The sequence below is a fragment of the Colletotrichum orchidophilum genome (assembly GCF_001831195.1).
Source record: "Colletotrichum orchidophilum strain IMI 309357 chromosome Unknown Scaffold_130.1, whole genome shotgun sequence".
NCBI classification, from domain to species: domain Eukaryota; kingdom Fungi; phylum Ascomycota; class Sordariomycetes; order Glomerellales; family Glomerellaceae; genus Colletotrichum; species Colletotrichum orchidophilum.
The window spans coordinates 38,538-55,912 of NW_019173086.1; the positions used below are offsets into that span (position 1 = coordinate 38,538).

Below are 17,375 nucleotides of genomic sequence, written 5' to 3' on the forward strand. Positions count from 1 at the left end.
CGATCGCCTGCGACCCTGCCGTGCCTGCTAGTCTCGATTGATTGGCATCCCAATCCTGGTTTCCCGATGCATGCACCAGTCGCCAGTCGCCAGTCGCCAGTCGCCAGTCGCCAGTCGCCAGTCGCCAGTCACCACTTGTAAGACAAAAAAACTTATTGGGTTGGTGTGGGAAAGGATTATGAGCCCGCCACGCGGTGTGAAGATTACATCGCCCTTTTCGGATTTCTAGGGCAAGAATAACAAGGTATAATAACTAGCTATTAGCGATTTTAATCCTTAACAAGCCCAATATATAATTCCAGACTTATATAGTGCATAGTCGCTTTTATATATATATATATATATAAAGAAGGTTATTTAGGCATAATACCTTAAGAGTTACGGACAGTATGCGATTTTCCAAGGGCGCTGTAATCTTCACACCGCGTGCCCGCCTCCTCATCTCATCCTGTCAACCTCGCACCTTCTTTTCGCCATGCAACAGTAACGGCTATCGTCCCTCTGCGCGATAGGCACCTCCGTGCCATCATCGTCAGAACGTTGTTCTGCCGACATGACCAAGGTCAACGCTTGGTTGAATACGCAACTCAGGTACAGGACGAGGACATGGTCCCAATTGGGAAGGCTTTGTGGATGCACAAAAGACAGGTTCAAGGTCTGTTTGTTCACCATTTTGAGAGCATCCGTGTACTGCCAGCGTTTCAAGAGAAGCAAAATCTGGCGATCAAAAAAGCTTGGCAAAGTCGTTCCGTCCAAGTGGGACCACCCCCACCAACCCTCTGGGTCGAAAGTCCTGTTTCAGCCTGTCATATCCCTGCCCAAGCGATGAACACATTCGCGGCCCTGCCGTTTGCCGACGCTGCCAGCTCTATCCCAGACTACTAAGGTGCCTAGGTGCCCAAGGTAGGCACAGATACCGCTAATCAACCCCCCCCCCCCCAAGCGCGCCCCCCCCATCAGGCGAACTGCTGCCGCTGCCCTGTCCTGTCAGCGCCGGTGACAAACGGCCGTCTCTTGGCATTCGATATTTGGGATTTAAGCTTCTTCCACATCGATGCACCGTTTACTCCACACCCAACGCCTGGAATCGTCGGACTTTGAGCAGAGCCTCCAGTTGATGGCATAGCACCGTTCCAAGGCGTCAGGTGACGGTTAGCACGTCCAGCCCAGACCCGCCCCGGGCTCGATTCATGGTACGCTAGCCCTGACATTATTCCGTGTGCCTCCTCATCTACTTTCTTCCCCCTTCCGACCGAAAGCAGCATTTGCGCTTGAAAATTCCGCCTTCATTTCCAGTAATTCATATCGCCCAAGGCCGGGATAGAAGATCGTGTTTCAGGTTTTGGCAGGCTTCAGGGTTCTGGGCAGACGAAACCTTTTGGGGCCGACTTTGCCTATCGTGAAAGTCTATCTGGACTGGCCGTGTCGGATCCTTCCGACCTGACCTGAAGCAGCTAACGAGTGCACACGTGTATCCGTAGTCGCCGACAGACTTTCGTATTCCCCCATGCTACGGTGGATCGGGCAAGGGTCTGCGATCTCACGAGGAAGATCTGATGCATCTCAAGATTCGGGAAGAGCCACATCCGTCCAGGTCCGGCGACGCAAGGCGGGTGTCTAAAAAGTCTTCGCAGGGAGGCTAACGAATTGAGTCGGTCTTGAATCTAAAGCTTCTTTGGTGTAGAGATGGACATGTGTGCGCAACAGGATGATTGAGTTGCGGAGCAGAGGTCCGGGCAAAGACTCGCGAGCGGCTCCACCCAGGCCGGGAAGTGACCCGCACCGTGCTTCCGGTGAAGCTTCTGTCCGTTCCGACGGTGGCTAATTTATCCGCTTTCCAGTCGGCATATTATTCAGAAAGAGACATGCTACATAGCTAACTTCGTGTTAAAATGCCGTACGCCGGGAAGTGTAATCTTGTAAAAATAAGAGCTCCAGTCCAGCTGGAGATCCCGGCTGGCTAAGCTTCTATTCGCAGAGGCCCCTATCTACTGTAAGATCAGTCCTCCAGCTGCGGCCCGTTACTCATGCCCAGCACCGAATTTAACGGGTGCTGGACAAGGTGCAGCCCATCGGTGCTCGCCCCTGCATCGTCGCCGGGCTGCATCGAGCCCTCGCTAAATTCATCGGGTAGATTCGGTTGCTGGTTCTGCTGTATCCATCTCGTGCCGTATGCGCCGGTATGAGGAGACCCGAGGGCGGCGAGGTCGGCGTCCATTTGTGGGACGGCGAGGCTCTGGTCCCAGAGCTGCCTGGAAACGCCGAGCTCAATATAACGCTGAGAGATGTCGCGCAGCACTCGGAAGAGATGCGGCATCTTGGCAGCGAAGGTAAGGTCCCACAACTGCGACCCGGGGAAACTAGTATAAAAAGGAAGGAGAGAAAAGAGTTGACTCAGGCCGATGCAGTGGTGATCGGGCCACCATCCTTATCGTGTTTTTGGTAAGGTACCTGTAGTTAACTACTCGAGTATAATCATGACTTGAGAATGCTACAAGAAACGGTGACGGTCTCTGGCAAGACCGATTCCGGGGAGACAGGAGGGGAGGATACCTTTCAAGGACAACTTCGAAGGTACTGCACAGGACATAAGCACCATTCCTTCAGTGTAGCAATTTGCCGGTCGCTCCACCGGGCGCCATCTTCCCAGGAATCACTGGTGGCAAATGGATCATATAGAAGCTAGGAGGGCATCTTACTTGAGTACCAGCAGCCCAGCAGCCCAGAGACACCGCTACTAATCCAGCGCGCCGGGTTCTATTAACTATTGCGTACCAGCATGAAATGGACGGCTTACCAAGGACTGCTACCGACGGAGAAACGAAACAAGCTGCGAACGGCGCGAATGGAGTATTCGGGACAGATCCTCCTGTCTTGTTGTCACTGTGCTCTTTGGGTGCCCTCGTATCTCTTTCGGCAAGCGTCATCTTTGAAACATTGATTAGAGACAATCCTGATGAAAAGATACGCTGATGGCGACAAAGTCGTAAACTTCCTCGGCAAAGACCCCATATCATTGAAATCACTAGAGATGTGTCGATCGCCTGACTACCGCCGATAGTCGCCAGCCGCCCGGGTTGCCACCCTTCCCACTAGCTTCACTAATTGTGTTTTGGGTGACGAGTTTCCACGAGAGACCGGCGGTATGCTCCTCGATGAGAGAATTCTAATAGTGGGCGAAGAACAGCGAGGCATTCTCCTTGTACAGGTCCTTATCTGCTTTTATGTTGATGTTATCACATTCAATTCCATGGTAGGGAAACAACACTCATGTTACCAAACCCTTTATCTCTCAGAAATCGAACTCGTATGACTCACCGCTTCGTTTTGGCTTGCATTAACTCGGGTATGATGGGCACCGTCGCCATTGCCGTGAGATTCTAGTGGGACGTCGTTGCCGAGGTTGGCCCAACGTTGACAAGGAGCTAGCGGGCGGCTGAATATGGACCAATAAAGTTGATGTTATCAGTGAACGTGATGAATTCGATAGTATTGTAGTTAATGAAATGGATAATCATCTGAATACAAACAAAAGTAACGGGGAAATTTTCGAGAAGCGGCTCGACTTGGATGTCGTAATAGGCTCTGAGAGCAGCATCCGCTTGGCTTTAGTTATGAGGAGTCTTTCCGGACCAGACGACATTAGGGAGCGGGAACGTGTTCATATCGAAACGCGTGACGATACCGAAGTTGTTGGAGCCGCCTTTGAGAGTATGCCAGAGATCCGTGTTCGTAGTGTTGTTGGCATCAGAGACCTTGCCACCGGCGAGAACGACCTCGAAGGTAACCACGTCGGCGCTGGAAAAGCCACGGCTGTCGGGAAAGAGGGAGACGCCATCTGGAGGGCCTAGTCAACACACATACCACCTCGTCGTCAAAGCAAATCGGGGGTTCGTGTTGGCAAAGATAAAAGCGGGAAACGTACTACCAGTCAAGAGTCCAGATATGCCGACTACTGCGAGGCCTTCTCTCGTCACCGCGCGCCCTTCCCTCTCCAGGGCATCGTAAAATCGACCACAGCTGTTCCCGGGGCCCAGTCTGACCACTTGCTTTGATGGGTTGAGCGATAGTCCGTACCTATTCACCAGGGCAATAAGCACGCAGTTCTCAATACCGGATTGTCTAGGGAGTACGGTAAATCCTAATCCTCGAATTGCGAACTTTGTCTGGAAGAACTCCAAGATCTTCAAAACGGTAGCCACTAGTGCGTTAGTATCCAGGGTAAAAACTGCAGACGCATTAGAAAAACGTTGACGGTATATGGAACATTGAGTAACTCCTCGGTGTAGTCGTTGCTGCCCTGGACGCGCTGATAGATCGGCGACGCTTGATCCTGCATCAGCCCTAGGACGTCCATGAACGCCGTTATCTGAACCTTTACGATCTTCATTGCGAGTGGCGCATTCGTGGAAGAAGTCCGATTATAATAATTGCAAGAAAAGCCAAGGGTTTCAGCAGCAAGAGAATCAAGTCCTATTCAATTGGACACTACGGATGGCTTGAAGATCCCGACTTCTGTAGAGGCTCGGGAACACCCCCCAAGTAATCCATATACACACATTGGAACCTTGAATTGATATGAGAATAGTAAGCATTCTTTACCTTGACGTCGATTCTGAGGTCATCTCCAGCTCCGGGCGTGGTGCCGTGGTCACCGGTGTACACGTTCGGGGCCGGGGCGCCGACCTATGGTGGTGTTCTTCTTGTTGTTCTTGGGATGGAGCTGGACTGAGTGGCTTTACCTTAGTGGCGGTGCAAAAGGTAGTGGGGTATATGTGGCTTCAACTTCAAGCCTGATTAGTCAGGCAAGACTAGTGGACGTCACCGAACCAGTGTGGAGCTCGGCGAGATAGCAACAGCATCAGCCTCGACCATTGCCTTCACGGCTGCTACACCCATCACGACGCAACAAGCACGCATCAGCGCTCCATCAGACACACAACCAGGAAGCAAGGCGCCCGTCGCAAACCGCAAATATGAAACCCGTCGTCAGTGCCATGCAAGCATGGCAATGGTGCGCTTCTCCCAAGATACGGACCACCCTCCCCTTGAGCTCGGAAACTAACTTGTCTACGTTGGTAGCACTGTCATCTCCGTCTTCGCGATCGTTATCCTCGGTGTCCTCGGCATTCTGTTTAAGCAAAATCACCCCGAGCTCGTGGGCAGTGAAGAAGACCCCAAGGACGGTGGCGCTGTCGCAGGCACCATCTTCGTTTCTGTGATGATCTATGTCGTAAGTCAAACGCCACCCTGCGCATATCAGTATTGGAGGACCTTTGAGGGATCATGTAACTGACCCTCTGCCTTAGGGTTTCTTCGTTTTTTGCGGCCTACAGGGTCTTCTCCACGTCCGGGAGAATCGACGAGGCGCGATCGCATTGTAACGATAGGAGAGAGGAGATGGAGGTGTTGGAGTGCAGAACATGGCATCAAAAGACATTACGGTTTCCTGGCGTTTGGCATCACGTTGATTTTTGTACGGCGTAGCTAAGGCCGGCCTCTGATTGCGACGGTTTGCTGGCCATAAGAGGGTAGCTTTGTTGTGGGAGGGTCGTACGTAGCCTAGGGCCGAGCTTGTACTTGTAGCGTATTGCTATGAAGAGCATGAGCATGGAGTCGATGTACGAAAGATATTCTTTTTAGAGGCTCGCGCGGAGTTTCGCATATAATGAGCAGGTATAAGCTCTCCGTAACACACGCGCTATGTGAGGACCATGCGAAGCTACTGCAGTCATTCCGAAGCTCTGACTTGGCCGACCCACCACCGCAATTCGTATATTTTTGGTTGTAGGCGAGAGGGTTGACTCTATAACGCAGACGTGGAAACGAATTGGTATCATTTCTAAACCCGATTCTGACCACAATAACGGCGATTTGTTGCGGGCCTCAAGGGTAACCTGGGAGCTGGGACCGTGGCTGGATTCTAGAACCTCGTCATCCTCAAGCATTGCACGGAGATCAACATCGGCCAAACTTGCTGAGTTTTTTCGTTCATCTCTCCGTAAGTTCCCAGGGATGTGAAGCCCTTGACAATAGGGGAGATCGACTCTGGTGGCCGAGAGGGGAGACGAGTTAGACCGCGAGAATGAACTTCACGACCTCAAAGTCCCCCTCTCATTTTTGCTTTAAAAGTGAATTCAGCAGTATCAACCCAGATATTTTACGTTTCCAAGTCGCTTCCCCAACGAGTGACATTCGCGCCAATGTGGGTTGTGATTGCACTCCCTTTGCTTTGCTGTGTACGAACAAGGACATCACGATGCCCTCAAACAACCACATACGACCATACCCATTGGAAAACTCGGGATCCCGTCCGCTCTCCCATAGATAAGCTAATGAGGGCCGGATTAGTAGTTGGGTCGGTGACGACCAGCGAATACCTGGTGTTGTATGTTCTTTTGCTTTTTGACCTTGATGGGGCGGGCTACGGAGCCTCCTCGTCTTGCTCCTCCCGCTCGGGTGGGCGACGATGAAGATGTTCCAGCGGAACGAACGGCCGAAGAAAAGCAAAGCTTTGTTTCGCAGTCCCTACGTCGCCTTAGTTAGCTTAACAATCCTTGGAACTCCTTCGTTAGACTTGCTTTCCCTCGGGAGGATGGCCACAAATCGTAGAAGCCGGCTGGGTTTTATGGACTCCGTTGCTTGAAAGAGCTAGAGTAACGTCAAGACATGGAAGAATGATGTTTCCAACGTATAAAGCAGCCTAGGGTAATTGTGGACGACGAAGTAACCTATGCAATTTTAGATCAATGTTGAGGGCTAGATATGCCCAGACCACGATGATCTATGGGTGCCCAAATCCCCAGGAGTATTTCAACTTCAAACCATGAGTAGGCAAACCCATGAGTAGGCAAACCCATGAGGACTGCAGCCAAAAACCCATGGGGAACCCAAAATACGGTAACCCATGGGTACCCACGGGCAGCCAAAAACACTTAGAGACCGAAACCGTAATGGGGATCCAAATCCATAAGAACTTATTTCATTATGACCTATGGGGATCTTGACTAAGATGGCATATACGCACCCAAAACCCACGAGAATCTCAAGTTCAACCCGTGGGTACCCTTGGGTCCCCAAATTACAATACCCATGGGGGCCCATAGCGTGACAACCCACGGGTACCCAAAAACCCACGAGAATGGCTCTCGCCGAGCCCGCCACTGACCTTACCGTCGCCGACGTCACTGTGAACAAGATCGAGGCCGGCGCGGATATCGCCTTGACCAACGGCCACCCTAAGCCGACGTTCACACCAAGGCTATAGGCATCGAAGCGTCTCGCTTGCGGATTTACCGACTTACCCCGCTCAGATTTCACAGCTGTCTTCAAGGACGTGAATGGGGGGGAGACCGCGCATAATGTCAGTGAAGGCGAGAACAGGCCGTGAGGCTGGTGGAAGGGTTGGTTGGTGACGCTGTCGTAGTTTGCTATGGTGGGTTCTCAAGCACTGATGTATCTCATGTTTGCGAGAAGAGAAAATCTGTAAACAGATGTGGTTCTTACGTCACGATGGCCTCCATCCAGTAGGAACACATCTAGTTGGGGCTTGCCTCCAGAGTGGCCACCAGTATAGCCTTGAATAAGATCGGGACGTTTATGCATCCTCTATGTAATCCCTGGGGCTTACTCAAACAAGACATGTAAATGGTCTTGAAGAGAAAGTCTCGATCGAGGTTCATACAAAGACATAACTCCCCAGACTTCACCCATAACTTCACAACCGCACCAGGCACCCCGGCTGGTCTCTTAGGGTAGTTTAGGGAGTGATCGATTGGTCGGAAATGTATTTTTGGTCTTGGCACAGTTTCTTCGTCTTTGGAAAAACATATTCACAAACCAGAGAACCTTCTAACGGAAGGGCTGATACAAGGTAAATAGAGATATTGTTGATCCAATCTTCAGATAGATGGGTATCTATTCTTCTAACAAGGACGGGGGTCTCGGCCCCGTTTCTAGTTTCTATGCTATTAGACATTGCACTCTAATCTATATGCCCACATAGTTGTCGATAGACAAAGCATGGCGATGCAAGGTGATATCCCGACGGATTGCTCAGCACCAAGATGGTAACCTTTTTCGGTGGCGGGCTGCTTCTTGTTCCGGAGGTCGCCTTCCAGGTTCCTACGATGGGGGGTCGCCTGCTAGGCGGAGCGGGATCATGCTAATTCATTGGGAATAGCAGTGTCTCGTCCACCGCACGAGATACTGGAAGTTCCGTGGTTTGACAAACATCGACATCCTGGCGACCTGTCGTTTCCACCTCCTGGCTACCAGAAAATGAAAGTCCCGAGGTGATAGCGCATCTTCTTCACATCGATGGCTGCCGAAGTCGACGCTGATGCCTAGGTAGGCTACCTCAATCCAAAGTGACGGACAAAGCACCGAGAGGCACCGGATGGAACCTGCGGCGTTTTGAGGGGAAGAGCAATAGAAGCAGCTCTTGCAGATTCCCACCGTTGCGGGTTTTAAACAGCGGATAACGGCTTAGGACTCCAAACACTGATATCCTCAAGAAATAGGGACAAATATAGCCGCATCAAAAGGCTCTGTTGAGAGTCGTACTGTCATGCGTATCGCAGAATACACTGGACAGATCGAAGCGAGCCCAAGTCAGCGGGGCATGCGTCCACGCGTCGAATCTCAAAATGCGGAACACTCTCCCTGAGCCTGCCTAAAGGCATTCGCAAAGAATGACTGCATCGCCGTGTAGTGAAACAAGATGCCGCCGAGAACCGCCAAATGCCACAGGTTGTGGCTTCCGCCAATGTAGTCAAACATGCCGGGGCACCAGCGTTCGGGAATCTTGCTCGCGTATACAAAAGCGCCGAGTAAGTACACAAAGATACTTTTGGCAATCGGCGTGTAAAACTCCCAAACGAACTCGGGTCCGTGGGAGAAGTAGAGCTGCAGGATCGGCAGGAACCCTGTCGCGCCGAGGCCACAGAAAAATGCGACACGGGCCCAAGCCATCTCGGCTCCATTAAAGGTCGGGTGCCAGGGGAGAATGACGCCGCCGATGCCAAGCACCGCCGTCGTGCCCATATACAGCCAGCGGCTGACCGGATCGCAGTAGAAGGCCGTGTACTCGGTCGTTACAATGGACGCTGCAATGAGCAGCGAGATGCCCGTATAGTCGACACATGCAAAGATGCTGATGGCGTCAACGTCGGCGACGGCGTTCATGGTGTGCCAGATTGTTGAGCAAACCAGCGTCAGGCAGGCCGTGAAGAAGAAGACGGCGGCGACAAAGACGTCCGTCTTGGTACTAAATTGGAAGTTGATATTGCGGGGGTAAAAGTAGAGGGCGACGGCGAGGACGATGAAGAGGCCGATGGCATGGGACCAAATGTTGACGAGCTCGTTGGAGGGGCGGAAGGCCGACCAAATGCACTCGAGCTTGGACTCGGTGAAGCGATAGCCATCACGAATATGCGGGTTGATGCGCCACGGCACAGGGAGGTCGTCATAGGTGATGAGTTTCGTCTCCCTAGCCCTCGCGACGGCGAGGGCAATCTTCTCCTCCAGACTCTCAGCGGCGCGCATGGCCCTCTCGATACCCTCGTCGACGACCTCCCGCGCGAGCTCGATGCTCTCGTCCACAACCCTTCGGCCCTCGCTCATGAAGGCGCTTGCCGTGTCGGCCGCATTGGCGAGACCTTGCTCCCGCAACTTGTGCGCCTTGTTCTCAAACTCGGTGAGCATGTCGTCTAGGAGCTCGATGCCGACGCGGGCCTTCTCGTTCAGGGACTCGGCTGAAGCCAGGGCGCCATGGTACCGGGCCTCGAGGGTCTCTACCATGATGTGCAGGCGCCTGCGGCCGGCGCCGAGGACCTCCTCCGAGGCATGGGAGCAGCGGGCGCGGACGGTCTGGAGGGTGGAAAAGGCGCGAGATATGCTCGAGTCGAAAGTAAGCTCGCCATAGTTTTCGAGGAATTCGAGGCGACGTTCCAATTCGGTCAGGAAGAGGTCAACCTGTTGAGAAGCATTGTCAGCACGTTTCGTTTCTCTCCAAGTCCGAATTGTTCTTGTCCCCCAACTTCTCAATAGGGGAGCAACGCCAACACCAACAGCAAGCGATGTATGTAAATACAGTTGAGCATACCTTGAGTAGCAAGTGCTCCTCACCGTCCATGATTTGGTTCACAATGGACTTGCGTCTATGAATAAAGGAGTGTCGTCTTCTCCGAGCGAGTTCGGAGCCGTCAGTCTGAGCTCCGGAGGAGGTTGCAGTCGTGAAGTCGTCGTCGTCCTGGATGGCGGCGCCGCTACAAGGTGATTGGAGAGAAGCCATGTTGGCAATGGATTCCATAACTCAGCCGACAACAAGACGGAGATATCAACGGAAGCACTTCGGCTATGCTTCAAACGAAAACAAGGTTCGGGGCTCGGCGGTGAAGACCGCAGCCAAGTAAAGGCTGGTGGGATTCCGAAGGTCGAACTACTTTGCTTTCGCCTTCGTATGGATTTACACGTGCAAGAGTGGTCCCGCAGTTGTGGTTTTGGTTGTGTTACACTGAAGATATGCGGTTTTTGGGTGAGAGGAGTTTGCGTTGTATGGTTTGTAGATTGCGGGACGAGTCGATGTTGACGGATAAGCCCACGGGCGGGAGGCGATGGCAATTATTGGCTTACACACCTAACGGGAGGGGAGGGACTTGGCGGAAGGTTGCGGGCGGGTGGTGGAAGAGTGGAGGGAGGGTGGGAGTGAGGGAGGGGGAGACGGGAACGCAAGTCAGTCAGATAGAGACCGAAAGAAGGGACCGAGTAAAGTAGCTTCTCCAGGAAGTAAAAAAGCGTTCTAGTCTGTTGAGGGAGTTGAGCGGCGGGCGGATCTCAACAATGCGGAAATCGGATTGGCCGGGGCGTAAGGATGGAGAATGGCAGGCCGCAGATCGCTAGAACAGCTGGACCCTGGTGTCCTATTGGGGTAAGGGGATGGATCGGATGGCGAAATTCGTTGCGACCTGACCTGACTTATGTTGCGAATAACAAGAGCTCCTCGGATCGGATCCTTTTTGCACGTGCGTTGTGTATACGCCGAAGAGTAAGCAGACAGGTAGAGTCTGGGTACTTTTAATAATGGAGCCAAGAGAAACGAGACGGAGCTTTGGCAAGGAAGAAAGACACAGACAGAGCGGGAGGCGAATCGCAGGATGGACGGGTGCTTTGTTGTAGCAAGAGGCAGGTATTTCGTATCCAATTACCGAGAGCGATTCGGGAAAGGGGAAAGGGGAGAGAAACAGAGGAATTGCGAGAACGAGTTGAGCAAGCGCCCAAGCCAAGCCGAAGAAAGTGATAGAGTGTTCGTAAGGTACCTTGCAGAGACCGGGGTTGATGGCTTTCTCATCTCGGGGGATGTGGGCTTTTCTGCAGCTCTAAAGAGACATGCGATCCGCCATCGGAACAACGTGGAGCCAAGAGAGACTTACATAGTAGACATGAGAGAGGGGCGAGATTTTGATGAAGAATGGGAGTCCAATACAAACAAGGGACCAGACGGAAATCCCCAATACAGAAGAGACATGTTGCTAATTAGGCACTTGAAAGCAATACATTACTCCTGCCCGCGCAATGCGTAGCAGAAAAACCAAACACTGAATGTCAAAGAGTGAGAAGGGGAAGGTGTGATTTGCTGCTTCCCTATCGAGCCCACTCCGTGCGGTTCGCTTTGCTGTCCCGAGCGGGTACTGCGTCTGCCGCCTGCATAGTCCGGTAAACTTCGGCCCCAATATGAGGCACGCGTGCCGTGGCGTGGCGGGCCTTGCCTGCCTTTGATGCGCGCCACCCAATTGTCGTCATGCGTCCCTCGCGCCGGTCTCCACAAAGGACGGAGGGTGACGAAGAAGAAAGAGTAAGGTACCTAAGGAAAAAAGAGGTCCACGGGTGCGCTTACTGCTGCCGCCTGCGAAACACTGCAGGAGACCAAGGTACAGATCAGTCTAAGATCTCCGAAATGCGACTACTACGTACGCCAATATGCAATCCATTGCCGACTTTGCCTTTCCATGTCCAAGACCAAGCCTTGGGATGACGACCAGCGGCTGTCAATGCCCTTGTGGTCGAGCAAGTGTGAAGATGCTCTCATTTGAGCATATTCCAATGATCCCTGAGTGGGTGGGGGAGCCTACGGCCAAGCATGTGCATGAAAGAGCTCCAAGATCTTACTTGAAGAGCTCATGGTTGCAGTTCGGAAATCCATCAGTTGTCATCTGTGTTGAAAATGGCCACAGTAAATGTGGTAATGACGGCTCTCTCTTGCACCCATGGCGAGAAAACCCTCCTCATTCTGATGCATACCTAGTCTGCGGCAGCACGACAGTCCAAAGGCTTGAAAATGACGCTCGACATTGGGGACCCCGCCTTAGCGTGCCTTGTGATGGCAACCCAAGACCACCTCTGCCGTCTTAGACTCTTAGGACCGTGGTCTCCAAGGTAGCTCCAATGCGCTACCTATGCGATGAGGCTTCTCACTCGCTAGTCAAGTACACTGTACGGCGTGCCCTCGAGATGTGTAATGGGTAACCTGGAGCCAGCCCCCCACCTTCTGGTATCACTTGCCTAGCGTTCGGCCCAGCATGTGCTTCACCAAACATACGGCTCATTCCCGACCCTACGGCCCGTCCGTGTCTTGAACCCATGAGATCGGCCCAAGCACGAATTCGTCCAAAGCCGTGAGAAACCAGCAGAGCGTGGTGGTTTGTAGATTCCCTAGGCTCCCTTCGCTGAACGGCGGTTGTTCGTTGTTGGAGCTAGAGCACGGTCCCTCGCCCGGCGGCTGCATTGATTTTCCAACGTCCGCCACGGTGCGCCAAACTAACATTGCAAAGCGTCAGAAGCAGCGAGATCAATACTTACTCAAGACGCACTCAATTAGCACCAGCCACTGCAAGCAATCACGAGGCTGCGTTCCCCCGTCTGTTTGCGCAAACCGTCCATTTCAAGTCGAGCAGCGTCTCTCATTCGTTGAATCGCCCAATCACGATCCTTCAGCCTCGTGCGTGCGAGGAATACACCCCAACCCACCCCGAAGCTCGCGAACCGCTCTACCGATCAACGAATCGACGCGCCGACCGAATCAAGAAGCCGGTCCACGGTCGACACAGCTATCAATCCAGTTCTTTCCTTCCTTCCCGTCACACTTTCACCGCATAACACTCGCACCACGGACGCAAAACCGCAACCATGGTCGTCAACGAGCTAGTATCAGATAAAAAGCTCGGCGCGGTCCTCCAAACCTCAGGCTACGCCCAAGACCAGGCCGCGAAGCTCCTGCACCTCCTCACCGAAATCACGCGAGCGGCAGCGGCGGCGGAAGAATCGGGGCCAACGTCGCCGGACCTCCGAGCGGCCCTGTCCAAGGAACAGAAGCTGCTCCTCACCAACATTTCGCACCTCCGTGGGCTGCACCGCTCCGCCAACTTTAACGCCAGGGACACCAAGGCCCAGACGGCCGAGGCGCGGCACGAGGTCGACCGCCTGCACCTCCAGCTGCAGAATCTGTACTACGAGCAACGGCATCTCGAGGGCGAGATCGAGGCTTGCGAATCCTACGAGTAAGAGCTCTTATTTCTCCGTGGCAGGCGAAGATAGAAACAGAGAGAGAGAGAGGGATGGTTTTCTCGGCAGGCAAATAGTTCTGTACTCACATTTCGACCACTAGCCACACCTACCAGAAATTGCCGCTTATTCCCGTCGAAGACTTTATCGCGCAGCAACCCGAGCACGCCGAGGACGACGAGGACGCCATGATGATAGCGAGAATCGGCCACGAGCGAGCGGAACGAGAAACCCTCGAGCAGCAGAGGCTGGAGCTGGTAGGAAGAAAGCAGAAGCTTATCGCTGAGAACAAGAAGCGCAAGGACGATCTGGCCAACCTCGACAAAGACTTGGAAAAGTTTATCGATGTAAGTAACACGTGTTTTCGATGGGAATTTTTTTCATTTTTGGCTTTGGCTTTGCATCGATTCCTAACCCCCGCCGTTATAGGCTGCGAAACCCATCCAGGAACTGTTTGATAAGGTTGTATGAAAGCGGCTATGGATTGATTTACTTCAAACATTGGACGAGCCTAACCTTTCCGCTGCTGCACGAACTGTCTAGCGGAAGGTGTTATCGGTACGACCTGGCTATATGCTTCACTGCCCTGCCGGAGGCTTCAACTTTGTGGCTTGGCACATCGGTTGAGCATATCACATATATGGATTACAGGCAGGGCTTTGGAAATGAGGACCTACGGGGGAAGCATCCTGACTGGCGCTCCGATACCCCCATATGCCTCCGAATTCTTCATCCAGAGTCTGCGGATAAGTATTTACCACGGCATGGAAGTCTCACGAGGATGCCCACGGGGGTGGGGCTTACGGAAGAACGGCATCTAAGCTCGAAGATTTATTGCGGCACCACACATCCGCGGGCACCGCACATGCTGTTGAAGTCTGCAGATGGGCCCAGGGTGGCTCTGTCACTGACAAGGCAGCTGCATAATGCGCCCTCGAGTAGCTTCCGGTGGGTTTGTAAGGAGGGGAGTTCTTCATAGGCGGGGTTGGCAGGAGACCCAATGGCCGAAAAAAGGCTCAGGCCCAGGCAGCACTTTCATAGCCCACGAAGTGCGACAACGCCATCGCAGAGATTGATATCGTCAGCCCAATAGTCATTGTGGACAAAGTGAAACATTCATCGTTTAACCGCGAGTGGTGTGTGATTGAGTGTTTGACGTCGGACTTAGGAAATGTTTTGGGGGTGGGGGCGGCCCGGGGAAAGTCGAAGGAACGGCTGTCGATCGGACATTCACGTCACCGCGCCGGTCGCCAAGAAGAATCCGATTCGGCATAGACCCGGACGGTGAGCGAAGCCCGCCGCGCCGAAGTAGAAGTGACGCGTTGGCTGGGGAGCAATGCACAGGGCAGCCGAAGATCTCACGCCGGATCCGTTGATGCGACATGTCAGTCCCAAAAGGTGACTGGTTGGTCGATCCATCCGGCTGTCGGGGTCATCGGGGATGTAATATCTCGGATTGGGGAGTGTTTGGCTTTTGGCGTCTGGGGCAGGCCGTTTCATAGCTCACGGCAACAATGTACCAGAAACCTGCAGGTCGTGTTGGCAAAGGAGGATGCGAGCGCATAATGGCTTGGTAGGCAAGTAGTCCTCGACAGCGCGACAGCGGGGATCGCATACTGACACATCTCAGTCGTTCGCCCACGTGCTTCGAGAAACCAAGGAGAACATGAGTGCAGCAAATCACTGCAGGAATCCATTTCGGCATAATAGTCCCCTAACACCCCATCAACCGTTCTTGCTTGCTTGAAGCCACGCACGCTGTCCTGCAACCTTCACCCTGCCCTGTGTGGGAAAAGTATGACCATCTCGACTGTCTCGCAGAGCTTGTTTCAAAGTTGTTTCCCGCCTTGGAGTATAACAGGACCCCGTCGGTCGACAAAACGGGCCCGGCGGGTAAAGGGCAGATGCCTATGTAGTACGTACATGAACATTATGGGGCGAACTTCTGAATCGCAACATGTTGAGACATGCCACTTGTGACCGGACGAGTCTGAGTGCCACATTGGTCCATGGATTCGGTGTCTCAAGGGCAGCCCGTCGACTATGCGTGGGTTAGGTAGTGTACACCGGAGAGGAACAAGGTTTCCGAGAGGAGCAAAGATTTCACCAATTCGGTCTTTGAGGCTTGCGGGAGTAATCGTATGCTGATTCTTAGTAGAGATTCGTGGCTTCCGATGCCTCAGCCGTACCAGACACGCATCGATGTCTCAACTCATGCTGGACGACCGAGGCACTTCTGCCGCGATCAATTTTCTCAACCTTAATTTCAACTCCATGCTGGTCGCGGCCTAGTGAGGAAATTAGGCCAGCAGAGTTCAGCGACTGAATATACCTGCAGGAAAAGGACAGTCAAGGCAGGAAAATACAGCAAAATTGTGATTAAACACAATCGTGATGAGTGATGGATATAGCCAAGTTCCATCAAGCAAATCGTTGAACGGCGGCACAGTTGAATCGTCGATTGTGGGGTTATAATGTGTGATGGTGTAGCTCCGTTACTTGGTCGTCTCCGTTCCTCCATTGGCTCCTCTTCTCCGACTTCTCGCCGTCCGTCTCTGCGTGTGGTGGTTATGGCGATCCGCGGGTGCGGACCCGCGAGTCGAGCTTGGTTCCGCCATACCTCAGCAAGCCAGGGGCTGGCCGGCGTTGATGGGGGTCAACGGCGAGCTTCGAGGCGAGACGGTGTTCGAGGAGGCGCTCCGATCCCCCCCAGGAAAGCCTGAAGACTGGACACAAAACCATGTTGGTTACCGTGACCGGACCATTTTCCTGTTGACGCGGCCGGTTGGCTGGGCAGGAGACTTGGAACTCCATTCCTTGCCTTGCTGATCCAGTCGGCCAGTCAGATTCGGAGCATCAGAAACATTCAATCTCAAACGCCGGCCCGCCAAGTGGTTGCCCACCCCACCACATCAGGCAAGCCCCTATACTGTTAGTCCTTCGGTCTTCTGCTTGTTATTGACTTTTCTCATCATGGCAACTACCTAGCCTACGTCGTTTGTTCTGTCCGCTGCTGACTGCCATGATCGAGGTCTGCAGAATAGGGAAACCCTCCCTAGGTGTGCTTATGTCGGCCGCTGGACAGCTTCTCCAAATGCCGTGGTTGGAACGTTTCTGCCACTCTCGGAATTAAGCTGAAGCAGCAATTGCGCCCGGCATATGCGTGAATTACGAAGTAATCGATGCGCTGGCCCATCGTATAGGCGACCAAAGCCCAAACCCGATGCTCCTCGGACCAGCATCCCGCATTGTTCCTTACGGAAGAAGCAAGCTCTCGCCTGGGATCATGTAATTGCAGAACGCGGCTGGTGCAACCCTTCGAGAGAAAGATACAAGAATTAGCCTGAAGCGAACGAAGAGCCAGCGGTAGCTTTTCTCTCAAACATCTCGCGGCCTGTATCTGCTCGGGAGGAATCAGCACCATCAGCTATCCGTACAAGGATGGCAGCCCAGTCGACGCCACTCCGTCCCAAGGTGAGCCGTCTGTCGTAGTTGATGTTCTCGTGTCCCATACGAACAAAGTATGCGGATACTTCTCTATGGCAGGCCCTACCTACTACTACCTGCATGTTGCTCGTCTGACCTCACGTCTCTTCGCAAGTTCGCTGCCATTCCTCATCAAGCGTTTATGGAAAGCGCTAGATCCCATCGACAGCACAAGCATATCAAGATGGCTTGAATGCGGTGAGCACGGGACTGGTGAGATGCGCTAGAAGCCTAAGGCGTTGATTCGATGATGTTGATGCGGCTCGCGATGCCACGCCGAACCTGCATTGACCAACACCAACAGCTAGGTGTCTGAGCGTGAGTGAGAC

At 53.1% G+C, this 17,375-nt stretch overlaps 5 protein-coding genes across 5 annotated transcripts; 2 read left to right on the plus strand and 3 right to left on the minus strand.

Annotated features, from left to right (window-relative positions):
• Positions 1-1,999: 1,999 nt before the first annotated feature.
• CORC01_11658 (fungal specific transcription factor) lies at positions 2,000-2,317 on the minus strand (the record flags this gene model as incomplete). The annotated part of the gene is made up of 1 exon (XM_022623280.1): positions 2,000-2,317. The coding sequence occupies one exon, from the start codon at positions 2,315-2,317 to the stop codon at positions 2,000-2,002; it is 318 nt and encodes a 105-aa protein (XP_022470187.1).
• Positions 2,318-3,608: 1,291 nt separating this feature from the next.
• Positions 3,609-4,390, minus strand: CORC01_11659 (mitomycin radical oxidase; the record flags this gene model as incomplete). Its single annotated transcript, XM_022623281.1, has 3 exons — positions 3,609-3,847; positions 3,926-4,184; positions 4,256-4,390. 3 exons carry the CDS (start codon positions 4,388-4,390, stop codon positions 3,609-3,611), a joined length of 633 nt encoding a protein of 210 aa, XP_022470188.1.
• A 586-nt stretch (positions 4,391-4,976) lies between these two features.
• On the plus strand, positions 4,977-5,384 carry CORC01_11660 (uncharacterized protein; the record flags this gene model as incomplete). Its single annotated transcript, XM_022623282.1, has 3 exons — positions 4,977-5,014; positions 5,083-5,233; positions 5,310-5,384. 3 exons carry the CDS (start codon positions 4,977-4,979, stop codon positions 5,382-5,384), a joined length of 264 nt encoding a protein of 87 aa, XP_022470189.1.
• A 3,259-nt stretch (positions 5,385-8,643) lies between these two features.
• Positions 8,644-10,294, minus strand: CORC01_11661 (uncharacterized protein; the record flags this gene model as incomplete). The annotated part of the gene is made up of 2 exons (XM_022623283.1): positions 8,644-9,975; positions 10,106-10,294. 2 exons carry the CDS (start codon positions 10,292-10,294, stop codon positions 8,644-8,646), a joined length of 1,521 nt encoding a protein of 506 aa, XP_022470190.1.
• Positions 10,295-13,185: 2,891 nt separating this feature from the next.
• Positions 13,186-14,031, plus strand: CORC01_11662 (uncharacterized protein; the record flags this gene model as incomplete). The annotated part of the gene is made up of 3 exons (XM_022623284.1): positions 13,186-13,556; positions 13,664-13,907; positions 13,990-14,031. 3 exons carry the CDS (start codon positions 13,186-13,188, stop codon positions 14,029-14,031), a joined length of 657 nt encoding a protein of 218 aa, XP_022470191.1.
• Between the last annotated feature and the right edge of the window lie 3,344 nt (positions 14,032-17,375).